This window comes from Cydia amplana, chromosome 12 (genome assembly GCF_948474715.1).
Source record: "Cydia amplana chromosome 12, ilCydAmpl1.1, whole genome shotgun sequence".
NCBI classification, from domain to species: Eukaryota; Metazoa; Arthropoda; class Insecta; order Lepidoptera; family Tortricidae; genus Cydia; species Cydia amplana.
The window spans coordinates 7113425-7128358 of record NC_086080.1 but is presented as its reverse complement, the minus strand read 5'-3'; the positions used below and the strand labels follow the sequence as shown (position 1 = coordinate 7128358).

The 14934-nt window shown below is 39.5% G+C and overlaps 3 protein-coding genes across 3 annotated transcripts in view; 1 reads left to right on the top strand and 2 right to left on the bottom strand.

The window, feature by feature from the left end:
- The window catches only part of LOC134652879 (trifunctional purine biosynthetic protein adenosine-3), a 40263-nt gene extending 32196 nt beyond the window's left edge, over positions 1-8067 (top strand). Inside the window, exons 18-24 of the mRNA XM_063508069.1 lie at positions 1136-1314; positions 1954-2064; positions 2512-2655; positions 3535-3696; positions 5047-5180; positions 5878-6001; positions 7837-8067. Coding sequence (XP_063364139.1) covers positions 1136-1314; positions 1954-2064; positions 2512-2655; positions 3535-3696; positions 5047-5180; positions 5878-6001; positions 7837-8025 — 1043 coding nt within the window. The 3' untranslated portion in view covers positions 8026-8067. The remainder of the gene's footprint in view (positions 1-1135; positions 1315-1953; positions 2065-2511; positions 2656-3534; positions 3697-5046; positions 5181-5877; positions 6002-7836) is intronic.
- The window catches only part of LOC134652897 (ESF1 homolog), a 273742-nt gene that overhangs the window by 249169 nt on the left and 9639 nt on the right, over positions 1-14934 (bottom strand). The window lies entirely within an intron of this gene.
- On the bottom strand, positions 10164-14056 carry LOC134652878 (dnaJ homolog subfamily C member 28). Its single transcript, XM_063508068.1, has 5 exons — positions 13871-14056; positions 13573-13791; positions 12350-12526; positions 11103-11279; positions 10164-10642 (listed from the first exon to the last, which is right to left on the bottom strand). The coding sequence occupies exons 1-5, from the start codon at positions 13973-13975 to the stop codon at positions 10205-10207; spliced, it is 1116 nt and encodes a 371-aa protein (XP_063364138.1). The 5' UTR covers positions 13976-14056; the 3' UTR covers positions 10164-10204.

The window sequence follows — 14934 nt, the reverse complement described above, 5'->3', positions numbered from 1 at the left end:
ATTAATTGTTTACGATAAGGAACGTCTAAAACAATTTCGGATTTCGGACTTATGTACACGTCACGTCAAGTCAGTGACCAGGAAACATAAATATATAGTGCAGTACAGCGCCATCTGTTTCAACTGACACACTAGCAGGTACGTTTTTATTTTAGACTTTACCTCTATTACAAACAATAACTCTTTGGTACAGTTATTGAATCGACAAATTGTTTTTTAAAGACGATTTCATCGTGTCACGGTCATGTTAAGAAAAACGAGTCTCTAGTAACACGACCGATTCTCACTATAATTCGTTTTTTTTAGCATTAGAAATAAGGTAAACAAACTTTATGCGTCTTTTTATAGAAAAACACGTTTTAAAAATAAGTCACGGCAAATATGTAACAATTAGGAATCTAATACGATCATTTATATTCTTCTGGTCTCATAAGTAATAGTTACTGATTTTTAAACAGCGTTTTTCAATTAAAAGACATGTCAAGATAGCTTACCTTCTTTCTAATGCTAAAAAAAACGAACTATAAGGGTCGGTTGCACCAAACCGCCTGTCACCGTTAAAGCGTTCGCTAAATTTTATTGTATGGGAATTATCACAGTTCTCAGCCGAGTGATGTTGATCAGTCTGTCAAATATGATTGGTGCAACTGGGCTATAACAGCGAAAATCGAAGTTCGCAAATTGCGGGCATTTTTCTCTGTCACTCTAATTACGCCTTCATTGGAGTAAAAGAGAAAGATCCCCGCAATTTGCGTATTTCGGTTTTCGCAGTAGCCCCTCTGGCCCTAATTGAATATTGTAATGTACAGGCATAGAGAAAAAAATACATAGAGTGCTCACTCCATACATCAGTTTTAGTACTAAAAAGACTATTAGCATCTAGCATCGAGTAGCGGAACTATCAGTATTACTACTTGACAATAGATGTAGCACCGACCGGAAAGTCTTATGCTGTTGAGATAAGACTTTCCGGTCGGTGCTAACTATCAGTACTGCTACTTCACAATAGATGTATTGTGAAGTAGCAGTACTGATAGTTCCGCTACTCGATGCTAGATGTAGACACTGAAATTAATAGTCTGAACTGATGTATGGAGTGAGCACTCTTGTCTTACTATATTTCTCTATGGTACAGGCGAAGAGCTAATCAAGCCGACCCGCATCTACGTCCGCGCAGTACTCCCGGCGTTACAGCGAGGACTAGTAAAGGCCGCGGCACACATCACAGGCGGAGGCCTGTTGGACAACATCCCGCGCGTGACGCCCGAGTGGGTGCGCGCGCGGCTCAACGCGCACTGGTGGAACGTGCACCCTGTAAGATAACTTATTTATATATACAGGTTGACATTTAAGTCGTGATCAGTAATATGTTTTTCTAACTCCATAAACAACGAGCAATTTAACGCCCCTACTCTTACTAAAATCAGACAAGTTTTATTTTATTTTATTGTTTATTTTTAGGGTTCCGTACCCAAAGGGTAAAAACGGGACCCTATTACTAAGACTCCGCCGTCCGTCCGTCCGTCCGTCCGTCTGTCACCAGGCTGTATCTCACGAACCGTGATAGGTAGACAGTTGAAATTTTCACAGATGATGTATTTCTGTTGCCGCTATAACAACAAATACTAAAAATAGAATAAAATAAAGATTTAAGTGGGGCTCCCATACAACAAACGTGATTTTTGACCGAAGTTAAGCAACGTCGGGCGGGGTCAGTACTTGGATGGGTGACCGTTTTTTTGCTTGTTTTGCTCTATTTTTGTTGATGGTCCGGAACCCTCCGTGCGCGAGTTCGACTCGCACTTGGCCGGTTTTTATAAAACACTTTTGTTTTTAGTTGTCATTAAATTATTGAACTGGACGCCAGCTTTTTCGTCTCCTCATCTACCGAATTGGTAAATGTCCACAATTCCCGGACAAGCACTGTTTAATCTTACCACTATATTGTTGTAGGTGTTCGCATGGATCGCGGATGCCGGTTCAGTGTCCGACGAAGAAATGGTACGGACCTTCAACTGCGGCATCGGTATGGTTCTCATCGTCTCCCCCGAAGATCAGGCTGAGGTGAGATATATTTTGCACCTTTGGTTAATAAGTATTCGGCCTCGGACATTATGACATTGATATTCGCTAACGTTATCCGCTAATAACAAAATGTATATTGCCGGTCAGCGCCTTATACTTAGCTGTCCAATTTTACCTTACGAATTTAGAATCAGTTTGTCTCTGATCATATTCATTATAACATAAGATTATATTGTCATAAATACATTACACCCTGGCGGGTAATGCTTCTGAGCGCGTCCTATCACACGGGAAAGGGTAGCTACCACTCGGTGTAGCATGGTCTAATCGGATTTGTAAGTTTCATTTCATGAAATTATCGAAAAACCGATGAGACGAACCGGATACGTGTTGATTTCGGCTCTGTCCTGTCCTGTCTGTCCTCCAAAATGTCCGGAACACAATTGTTGTGTACGGAAAATATTAAAAATGTCAAATACCACACAGGTGATGAACATCACACGGGCGTACGGCGCCATGGTGATCGGCAGCATCCAAGCGCGGCCCGCGGGCGGGGCGCGAGTCATCGTCGACAACTTCGCTTCCGCACTCGACTTTACCCGGCGGATGCCCACTTTGCCCAGCAAGAGGGTAAGATCAATAATAATGCTATAAGTGCTGCAAATTAGGACACTCTGCAACATCGTGATGGCAGCATCCGAGCGCGGCCGGCGGACGGAACTTGTATGATGTTTGAAAGCTTTGTCTCGATGTACGATCTTATCGAGGATTCCCACTCTGCCCCGCAAGAGGGTAAGATCGATAACAATGCTATAACTGCTGCAAATTAGGACACTCTGCAACATCGTGATGGCAGCATCCGAGCGGGGCTGGCGGGCGGAACGTGTATGTGTACGTGTTTAAAAACTTTGTCTCGATGTTCGATCTTATCGAGGATTCCCACTCTGCCCCGCAAGAGGGTAAGATCGATAACAATGCTATAACTGCTGCAAATTAGGTCATTTGGCAATTTGATTGGCATGATGGTAGGGGGTTAATCGTCGATAATTTTTCCTCGGTGCTTGACTTTACCAGAAGGATGCCCACTCTGCCCAGCAAGAAGGTAAGACTAGGGTTTGCAATCCGGATCCGCAATGTATGAAATTATCCGGATCTGGATCCGGATCCGCGGATCTTCCCATACATTTCGGATCCGTCGTGCAAACCCTAGGTAAGACCAATCAGTAATAATGCTATAAGTGTTGCAAATTAGGACACTCGGCGGCATGGTGTTAGAGCATCCAAGCGTGGCTTGTCGGTGGGGAGGGGAGCGCTTCATTGTAGACAACTTTTCCTCATCAAAAATTCTCATATTGTTACTGTATATAGACACTTCTTATACACCCCGAAGTAGTCTCAGATGTCATCAATATAATTTGCGCTATAAACTATAAACGCACTATGACTTGCTAGAAGCTACGGATACATTGTATTCTGAACTATATGTCCTCACAATAAGGCCCATTTCAGGTAGCAGTACTAGTATCCGGTAACGGCAGCAACCTGCAAGCATTACTGGACACCACTCGCGACCCTGCGCAGTGCATGTGTGCGAATATAGCCCTTGTGATCAGTAACAAAAAGGACGCTTTCGCTTTGAAGAGGGCGGAGAAGGCCGGAGTTCCGGCGTTGGTAAGTTACATTGTAGGGTTTATGCTTTGTGTTTGTTGTAGTATTTATACATTTAACAGAAAAATAGTAAAGCAACACCTTGACTCTTTATAACAGATAGATAAAATGTTATAATTGTAAGGAACTACGTCGATTTAATTTAACAGGGAAGAAGTGGAAGTACATTGTTTCACACCATGCACGAAATAAAGTATTTGAAAATGATTGGAAAACCCTAGACCGCAGTTATTGCTTTGACAAAAATCAATTTAATTAATCGGAAAGAACCACAGAACATATTAAAGAGGTTAGAATGGCTATCGCGCGCAGTTAGTATCGGAACCAAAGTCGCCGCTCGTTCCTCTCCACATTTACTAACACTCGCGCAACGGTAGTAAAAACTAGCTAGCGCCTTGTGTGCGTGGTGAATGGATACGCCTCTTTTAGACAAATTTGATGTCTGGCTTCTTAATCTGAACGTTTTTGTGGCGCAAAAAGGCATGTTTCCTTCGTTTTCGGTCAGCGCGGGCGAGTAGCATGCGAGCGTTTGCTCAAAACCGGCGGCGACACGTACGTACCCTGCTCGCATCGCCATTCTAACTTGTTCTGTGGAAAGAATTATAGCATCGTGCCGTCCAATGTACATTACGATGTACACTCGATAGATATTCAACTTTCATAAAAACAAAGTGAAATACAAACCAATTAAAATAGATCTAAAATTCCCTACTGGGAACTATAATTTAGTATTGGGTGACACGAGGATAAAGAGTTGAAAACTTGACCGTGACGTCACATGTCTGTGTTTCATATAAACGCTGTTCTCGTCATCACATGGCGACCCTGCTAAATCGCACGCACTACGAGTACTAACATTTATAATAGGGATGATGACTGATGTTGAATTTTATAACAAAATCTAGTAAAATAGATAGCAAACGAGCAATTTATCACAATAATGTGGATATTAAAATAAAATATTGAAAAATTACAAAATTACAGGACCTGAAAGTTTCAAAAATTAAGTTTTTTTTAACTTCCAAAAACGATAAAAGTAAGGGTACCATTCGATTCCTTACATTTAATACAAAAAAATATTGTATAGCAACTATATACATAAACGCAATATTTCACCGACAAAAACGCAATTTTCTTGTTTTGTCCATACTAAAAGAAGGGCGATGACGTCACGGCCTCTGGCCGTTTTGTATAGGGCGTTTCGCGAGTGAAGTGCGACTGTCGCACTTTGACTACAATTTCTGACTTTTGTGTTACTTTAATGCAATGGGTCCCATATAGACATTTGATCCTAAAAACAAACCCGATCGATTGATACCATAAAAAAAAATAGTCATGTAGCCTATTTTGCAGGTATTTAACTACAAAGACTACAAGTCTCGCGAAGAATTCGACCGCGCCATCACCGCGGCGCTAGAGGCACATAAAATCGACATCGTCTGTCTCGCCGGTTACATGAGGATACTGTCCAGCGAATTTGTGAAAAAGTAAGTTTAGTAGACGTGGAGTCTAATCTAAGTTAAGTTCCTATGTGGTCTGTTAAGCTCCGGCGCAATGCATGATATTGGCTCTATGTGCGACGTGCGTAGTGGCAAGTAGTGGGCACTAAATTGTCATTAAATTCGACATCTGTCAAGTAACTAATCTGTCCAAAAGCCGTTAACTTCAGAGGATAAACTGATGAGCCTACAAACTACATAAACGACAAAAGTAAAAGAGAGTTCGCGTTTTGAATGTGCTTGGCTCCTCATCATAATAGAGACCGCTTTAGCAGTGAGTGATAACAGGCTGAAGATAATCATGGTGTCTAACAGGTTTCATAAGCAAATTGTTCAGGGAGTAAGGTCACCTTTATGGCAACAAGGAGTTGTGCTAAGCTGATATTATGAATTACGATTGCTTGTACATATATGATTACCTACTGTACTCTGATATTTAATACTTAAGAACCTACTTTTTTGCTTAGGTAAATATTTATATTGTGTACTACTTATAGTTTATAATTAGGTGATTAATAAATAATTAATATTGTCCTTCGCTGCCTGAAACACAGGGAATCCTAGTTCAGGCATTTGTAAATCACTTGTCTTTATAAATTCTTCAGTCTTTAAGAGCAACCACTGTACTATACTTGTCTCAATAAATTATTTGTATTTATTTGTATTTGTATATATTTTTGTACAGATGGAAAGGCAAGCTGGTGAACATCCACCCGTCACTGCTGCCCCTACACCCCGGCCTGGGGGCGCAGAAACAGTGCCTGGAGGCTGGCGACCGCGAGAGCGGGTGCACGATACACTTCGTCGACGTAAGTAGTGATGGGTAGGACATCAATTTAAAATGAGTTTGTATGAGTACCTCATTTTCTAAAATGAGGTGTTACAATGTCTTACTTCAAATGAGGTGAGGTACTAGCATATTTTCAGCGTCGACTATTCCATTAATTCCAACGGCGACGAAAATATTTAATGTATATACATATTTATGTATTCATCACTTCCTTTATAAATAAATAAATAGTAACATTTAATTGGAGTGCAATTCTGGAGGTTAAGAATAGAACTTTTAGGAGAAAGATGATTTTAGAATCAAGTAAAATGAATAGAGGAGTGAAGTAAGACATTTTTGCGGTACGAAGTACTGCGACAAATTAACAAAATGAGTGGTACAAATGAGGTGCCTCACGAGTGAGCGACTCAACACTAGACGTAAGTTCTATATACTACAACTAAACTATACTGACACACGATAAGGACCTCACAATAATCACAATCTCACACGCGAAGTAGTAATTCCGTCTTGGATATACCAGCTGGAGCGCTTCGTTCGTATCGCTTCCAAACGTTACTCTTCTCATTTTTAGGGTTCCGTACCCAAAGGGTAAAAACGGGACCCTATTACTAAGACTCCGCTATCCGTCCGTCCGTCCGTCTGTCACCAGGCTGTATCTCACGAACCGTGATAGCTAGACAGTTGAAATTTTCACAGATGTTGTATTCCTGTTGCCGCTATAACAACAAATACTAAAAACAGAATAAAATAAAGATTTAAGTGGGGCTCCCATACAACAAACGTGATTTTTGACCGAAGTTAAGCAACGTCAGGGTCAGTACTTGGATGAGTGACCGTTTTTAGGGTTCCGTAGCCAAATGGCAAAAAACGGAACCCTTATAGATTCGTCATGTCTGTCTGTCTGTCTGTCCGTCTGTCCGTCCGTATGTCACAGCCACTTTTCTCCGAAACTATAAGAACTATACTGTTGAAACTTGGTAAGTAGATGTATTCTGTGAACCGCATTAAGATTTTCACACAAAAATAGAAAAAAAACAATAAATTTTTGGGGTTCCCCATACTTCGAACTGAAACTCTAAATTTTTTTTTTCATCAAACCCATACGTGTGGGGTATCTATGGATAGGTCTTCAAAAATGATATTGAGGTTTCTAATATCATTTTTTTCTAAACTGAATAGTTTGCGCGAGAGACACTTCCAAAGTGGTAAAATGTGTCCCCCCCCCCTGTAACTTCTAAAATAAGAGAATGATAAAACTAAAAAAAATATATGATGTACATTACCATGTAAACTTCCACCGAAAATTGGTTTGAACGAGATCTAGTAAGTAGTTTTTTTTTATACGTCATAAATCGCCTAAATACGGAACCCTTCATGGGCGAGTCCGACTTGCACTTGGCCGCTTTTTTTGCTTGTATTGCTCTATTTTTTGTTGATGGTGCGGAACCCTCCGTGCGCGAGTCCGACTCGCACTTGCCCGGTTTTTTAAAAAATGTTAACAAGCCTACTATTGTTGACACTATTTTTAGCCGAGCCATGGAAAAGCATCACGATAAAAGACTCATTTGGCGAAATGAATAGTCGCAATTTGATTTATGAAATACGAATTTCTCAAAAACTTTATAAAGCTTGACTGGCATAGGTGAACCAGGATCTATTGAGGGTGCGCCATGTTGCGGAATTTCACTGGAACTAATTTTTTCATACTACACTGAATTGTCACCCTATACATGAGAATAACAGCGCCCTCTTGACAATTATCATATATTACTGGTCAGGCTATACACTGGTAGAGAACATTAATCCGCCTTTTGTACTCGTCTGGAATAAAATTAAAAAAATTTTTTTTAGGAGGGCATGGACACAGGCCCCATCATCCTCCAAGAGCGCGTGCCAGTTCTCAAGGATGACACCGTAGAAACCCTCACGGAGCGCATACACTCCGCAGAGCACCGCGCCTTCCCGCAGGCCCTTCGCCTACTGACCACCGGCCGCGTCAGGCTCAGCCAGCAGGGCAACATCATGTGGTACTCTGGTTAGATATGTAGTCCGTGATACATCGACCGAGCTATATCTCAAATAGGCATTCGACGACACCACTGAGTGGTTTCTTTACACTAAATAGCATAGGTAATGCAATAATAGACGCGAGAATTAGTGTAATAATCAAGCTTTTCAATCTCGTACTTGGGCGTTTTCTTTTTTTGTTGTCCCCTACACTTTTTTTTCAAATTTGGGATTTTTTTATGTTATTTCTACTCAGAATCACGAGCTCTTTCTATCCTAATAGGAGAAAAAAAGTGTCCTAAGGTTTTTATTTCCATTACGTCACCATTTTTCATAGACTTTGTATGGCGGTCGCGGAATGGAAAGATTGAAAAATGTATGGAAATTTTGGGACACTTTTTTCTCCTATTAGGATAGAAAGAGCTCGTGATTCTGAGTAGAAATAACATAAAAATCCCAAATTTAAAAAAAAAAAGTGTAGGGGACAACAAAAAAAAACACCCACTTACCTACTAAGGCCATTCAGCAAGCTCGTGGCCTTAACACGGTACTCGACTGAAAAGCTCTCCATTATATTACGATTGTATAAAATACTATTAGTCGCAAAGTCGACAGGTAAAAGATGCGCTGCTTTATGCATCTTACTTATTCTTTTGGGTATACTTTACCTGGATATTATGAACATAAAACATTTTCTTTATAAGAAATTCAAGAAAGCAGCAGTAGATTTTCTATTCTTATACCACATCTTTATAGGCACCTGTCATAAATATTTATTTAGTAAAGTTTATGATGTGATAAGTATCTTTTTGACGTACGATTACTCGTACAAGCTTAAGAAGCGTTTATATTTTGTACATACTATCATTGAAGTGCCATTTATTAAGTAACATTCCAACAAATTGTATCTTCTTGCTCAGTAAGGGACCAATAGTGTTCAATAATTTTGTTACGTGAAAGCAAAACTCGAATATTTTCTTTCTTGTGATTTAACACATACCTGTAAACTTAGATATAGGAGTGTTAAGTAATGTATAGACTTATTATCTAAATGATATTGGGCTATGTTTACATACAAGTTACGACGTTTTTCTTCTGTAGTAAATCTATATGAACTTTTGTATTTTGATATGACACCTAAATATTGACTGTGGTGTAGATTTTTTGTGATACTTATTCACTCATCACATTAACACGTCTCATGTTATACTGTGTATAAGCTTTGTTTTCGTTTATTGCTAGAATTATGTGTATTTGTTTTTACAGTGAATAGAGTTATTAAATCAGCAGCACTGTTTAATAACTTGATATTTATGATTTCCAATCAGTTTTGTTATAGGTATTTTGTTTACAGCATTTATGAATCGCTAATGAAGGTATAGTGTAGCACTGTACTCAACAGTGATAAATGTATTGTTAAGGAAATTGTGTAGTTTAAAATATGTTAGAAATAAAACGTTTTGCATCAATTTTACTGTTTTTATTTAAAATATACCCATTTTTATCACAGTTTGCTTTATCTAGTTTACTACCGAGTAAACTAATTTTAACTAGAGTAACTAATAATTGCTTAATTTTCTACCTTATTAAAGAGAAATAAGGTCTAAAATAGTATATTGGCTCCGTTTTTAATGTTAAAAGAGGATTACATTATTGTTTGACTACTTTAACTTCTCTTCTGTTTATACATCTTGATACAGCTACAAATAGTTTCAATTTAACCCGTTATTTGTTGATTATTGTCTAGAATTATATTATTAGCCAAAAATACGGGAATCATGCATTACATGCCAATCATTTTGTTACATATAAGCAGAAAAAACTGCTTGAAAAAGACAGAATTGTATATATACTTGAGTGCTGAAGTGCAACAAATATTCGTGTATTAATATTTCATTCAATCTAGAGAATCTAGATGCGAAATGCCTATTTTCAAAATACGATTTTTTTCGTCAGCTTCAGCATTCAATTATAATTAAAACTAGGGTTACCCTAAACCCTAATTAAAGCTACACATAGGGTATTTTATAATGATAACTATAAACAACACATGGGGTAATAACTAGAATATGGTAATTTTCATTATACTCTAACAACGCTTGTCAAGTGTTGTTGTTTAATATAATCTCGGATTTTCATAATTACCCCAATGCCGTGTCTCGCGCCCTATGTCAATGTCGGCTTATGGCCACTTTTTGAATAAATATTCCACTTAACTATCTACATTTTTCTTAGATTTGAAAGTGAATAAATCCCCTAAAGCTTTAAAAAACACTCCAATAAAATCGTGGTCTGAGCTATTCGAAACTATAGGTACAGACTTTTCTTTCACATTAGTATCTGGTTTAACTGAATGTATTCCACTCAACAAAACATCTTCGCATATGTTGTCGAAATCTACATGGAATTTCTGATTATTTATCAAAGGGACTATTAAATTATACGTATTAATTTTAGTGTTTATAGATTTGGCTAGTTCCCTGTTCGCTTCGCATATGCGGTCCCATTTTGGGATGTCTTGTTCTGATAAAGGGTAAGGGCCGAGGTAGCTCCTGTCGCGTCTGATCTCGTCCTTTAGGGCTTCTATGTCCTGGTCTATTTCTTTGTTCATCGTTATCCATTCTGGGACGAAACCGTTGTTTATTAGCACCTGGAAATTATTAAAAATAGGTAGGTGTTTATTTAAATATAATACAGTTTCGTACAGTAATAATTTTAGGTTGTAAACACTTTGAATTGAACAGGTACGAAATGTTAAGTGATTTCCGTATATTTTTATTTAAAAATCAAATAAAAACCGGCCAAGACTGGTAGTTATTTGCTATTTTTGTAGGTAAAGAAGCAGGCACGATTTGGTCCAACCACGCGTGCCAACCGGAAGTGACATTAAGAATTTAATTCAATTGTTAACCGATTTTCATATTCAAAGTTACAGTTTAAGATAATAATCTTCAATCCTTTTAGACAAACTAAAACCTATGATGATTGAAAAAGATCGAGGTCTCCATTCTGCTGGTAACAGTCTGAGCCATTACAAAATTTATTCCAACATCTAGAATGTAGATTGTTAATCATTCAACTTTATTTGTAGGATTCAAAATAAAAGTCACCTCATTCAGCTTGTGCGTAGTAAAGTCGACGTAAGGGTTTGTGTTCTGATCCTTCAAGGGCTTGCCAATGCCGCTGAGCTTCTCGAACTCGCCTTTCGACATCGATTCTTGGATAAGGTCTTCCACTAGACGGTCGAAGCCGTATTTCGTTTTAATGTCGTGCTTCTTTCCGTAAGCCTGCAAATATGAAAATACTCAAGAGCCAATTATGCTTTATGAAGCCCTGTCTCCATATCGCGCGGCAAACCATCGAACATTGGTGTAAGGTTTGTAGGTTCTTTTCACGGTGAAAAAATAGCCAAAATTATGGAAACTACTTATATTTTTAAGAGGGCGGTACATCCACAAAATACTAGCGTTAAGGGACGTGCGGAGAGTGCAACAGCTTATATCGACTGGTTTAATTTTGCTCTAGTGAAGTAAACTATCAGGGCCGCTCCCGCGCACCCCGCCTTCCCCGTGCGTCCCCTAGCTTTGACAAACGTAAAACTGGTATTTAAAAACTTAAATCTAATTGCGTCGCGCACAATTGGCTCGCGCTGCAGCCGCGCGCAATGGATACCGGGCGCATCGAGTTGGTTCGCGCGGCAGCCCGGTATCCATTGCGCGCGGCTGCCGCGCGAGCCAATGTTCGATGGTTTGCCGCGCGATATGGTGACAGGGCTTGAGGTAGGGGGAAAGGAATTTATGACGGTGTATTACGAAAAAAATCACTTTCATTACTGCCTCACATAAAAACATAATTGCTATAAAAATCTGCAAATAACCAAAACTGTCTATTCAATCTGTAAAATATTTGGTAGACTCTGGTGCTAAATGTCTGTAAAATTATTAGTGTCCGACCGAAACATGTTTTTTTGCCGAGGCCGAAACCGAAGGTTCGGCATTGGCTCAAGTTTTGGCCGAAACCGAAACTTTTGCAGTTATTAAAATCGTTGAATAAATTTCATTAAACCGCTTTTATACACATATTAAGACTGCGTTGACTGTCCAGTGGCGCCATCATTAGGGGAATTGTGTTTTCTAATAAACCAATTAATTTCTTTATACATAAATATTGTTGTCCTACTTGCTCCCCAACTGTTGGTCTTTGTCACATAGTTTCATAGTACTATAGTACTATTTCGTATGTTTCGGCTCGGCCGAAAGGTGTGGCCGTTTTTTGGCCGAAACCGAAACTACGGCCGAAACCGAATCTTCGGTCGGACACTAAAAAATATTATTAGTTGGTATACATGTGTACCAACCTGACCCTTCTTCATAAGTGTGTTCTCCGAAGCTACAGCTTTAGAGACCCGGTGCTCCATTACGTTGGATGCAGCTCGCTGAGCGCGGGCCTGAGCCCATTGCTTCTCTCTCTGGAACGGTGTGCCGTAGCCTACGCCGTCGAAGCTCAGGTACTGCCGGTGCTGTGGCGCTGTGTGCTGACATGAGTAAATCAGTGTTATTATGACACCTTTATTTAACTATTTATAGGGCACAATTTGTATTTGAAGGCATAATTAAGGGTGTTATTCCCACTTTACCTAGGTACCTAACCTACTTCTAGAAGAAAAACCGGCCAAGTGCGAGTCGGACTCGCGCACGGAGGGTTCCGCACCATCAACAAAAAATAGAGCAAAACAAGCAAAAAAACGGTCACCCATCCTAGTATTGACCCCGCCCGACGTTGCTTAACTTCGGTCAAAAATCACGTTTTTTTAGTATTTGTTGTTATTATATCGCGATATTATAGCCGAAATTCGGGAGAGCACATGTAATTGCGTACCTGACATATCCAGACTGGTTTTGTTGGGGTACCCCACAGAAGTACCCTCATATTTCAATACACTACATGCCTTCCCCTCGAGATAGTTCACTACAACTAAGTTTCACTAATCACTGATAATTCACTAACACTAAGTTTCACTGTTTATTGGTAGTTCACTAACACTATTCAATTGTCTGTTATAAGGTCCTTATGCTCTATCATATTTATACTAAAACTAACTACTTAACGTTGTCTACTAGTCTTGGTTTGAATCTTCAGTCTGTTCATAATCAGATTCTGACAGACTCTCATAGGAATCTATGGCTAATCTCTTGGCTTCCATGTTTTGTGGTGATGAAGGTGATGTCGCTCGTTTGTTGGTTGGTGGTATGCATATAGCGGGAACAGAAATACATCATCTGTGAAAATTTCAACTGTCTAGCTATCACTGTTCGTGAGATGTATCTCACGCTGTAGCCTGGTGACAGACGGACGGACGGACGGACGGACAGCGGAGTCTTAGTAATAGGGTCCCGTTTTTACCCTTTGGGTACGGAACCCTAAAAAAGTGCCCCAACTTTTTTTAATCTTTTTTGACACACTACTTTCACCATCGGAGTTTGTATGAAGGTAAAATAAGGATTGTAACAAAGCTTAATAGCAGCAAGTCCTACCTACCAATAAAAAAGTAACGCCTAATATTTTAGAAAATTAACTTACTCTAATATCATGTACTATTTTCTCCACATCTTCTTGGCTGCTCTTCCCCGTGTTGTGCTTAGTAAGTATACGGAACGCATTTTCGATGTCTACAAATTTCTCAATACAAGCTTCTGGTGAACCAGAATCAGGGTGGTAAATCTTGGCCAAATCTAAAAACGCTGCTCGCACTACATGTTGCTTAGAATTAAGTGGGACTTTCAGGATGTTGTAGCATTCCTGAAAACAGTAAGACGACAATTTTAATCAGTTTCTTACGTTCATGTACCAAACGTATTAAAATACTAAGCGACCTCACTTCGATTTGTGTGTAGGTCACTATTGTCAAAGTTCTAATTTGTGTTGATCCCAGTATATAAGTTAAGGGACCAAGTCTTTCCGAGAACAGGATGCATTTGATCATTTTTGTTTACCAAAACACTGACATTTTGTTTAGTGCAATATTACGTAAAAATAAACACGGTTTGAAGTGAAAATATTTTGGTGTCGACTGATACTATTGATAGATACTGTCAATTTGACATATCTCACTGTATATGAAAATAGACATTCCTGCAAGACAGCCACCATGAGGAAAATAAGGGAGCGTTACAAATGTGTGATATCGAAGTATGCTTTAGTCATTGACGTATAATATCTAAGGACGAGCTAATGGGGCACTAAACATCGTACTAGTTCAGCGGTGCTACCCACGAATTCCAGCCAATCGTGCAGTCTAACGCGACTAGTTGCGACCAATAGCGCGCGTAATGCGAACTCGTCAACCAATCGCGCGCGTGATGCGAACTCATCAACCAATCGCGTTGTGACGATTTCACACCGCTGTACTGGCCCCTGTCATGCCTCATTATTATTGCCCGTAAAGCCAGTCCCTAGATATCTATGTCAATGGCTTCAGTGAATCCGTTTTTAGGCAACGACTACCCTATTTTTTGCACTGACTTGGCAGGAACAACTTATACAGTTATAGCAGTGAAGCAGATCTTGTCAGTAGAAAAGAAAGCGGCAAATTTGAAAAATGTAGGCGCGTGGGGATACCGTCCTATAGAAAATTTGAATTTCGCGGCTTTTTTTACTGACAAGATTTGCTTGAGACCAGAGGGCCTACCGCGAACCACGTTCGACGTGTTGCCTCTCTGTCACACTTGTAAATTCGTACGTAAGTGTGACAGGGAGGTAACACATCGAACGTGGTTCGCGGTAGACCCTCAGCATATATTCCACCAAAGTGCCATACTTGACGTAGCACTTGGCTGGAAAACTTTCCGTTTATGTGTTTCAAGAACATTAACTCGGGAGCTTAATGTGTTTTGGAAACGTTGCCTATGTACTATTTAGTGAATCTGTGGTGTGACTGACCCT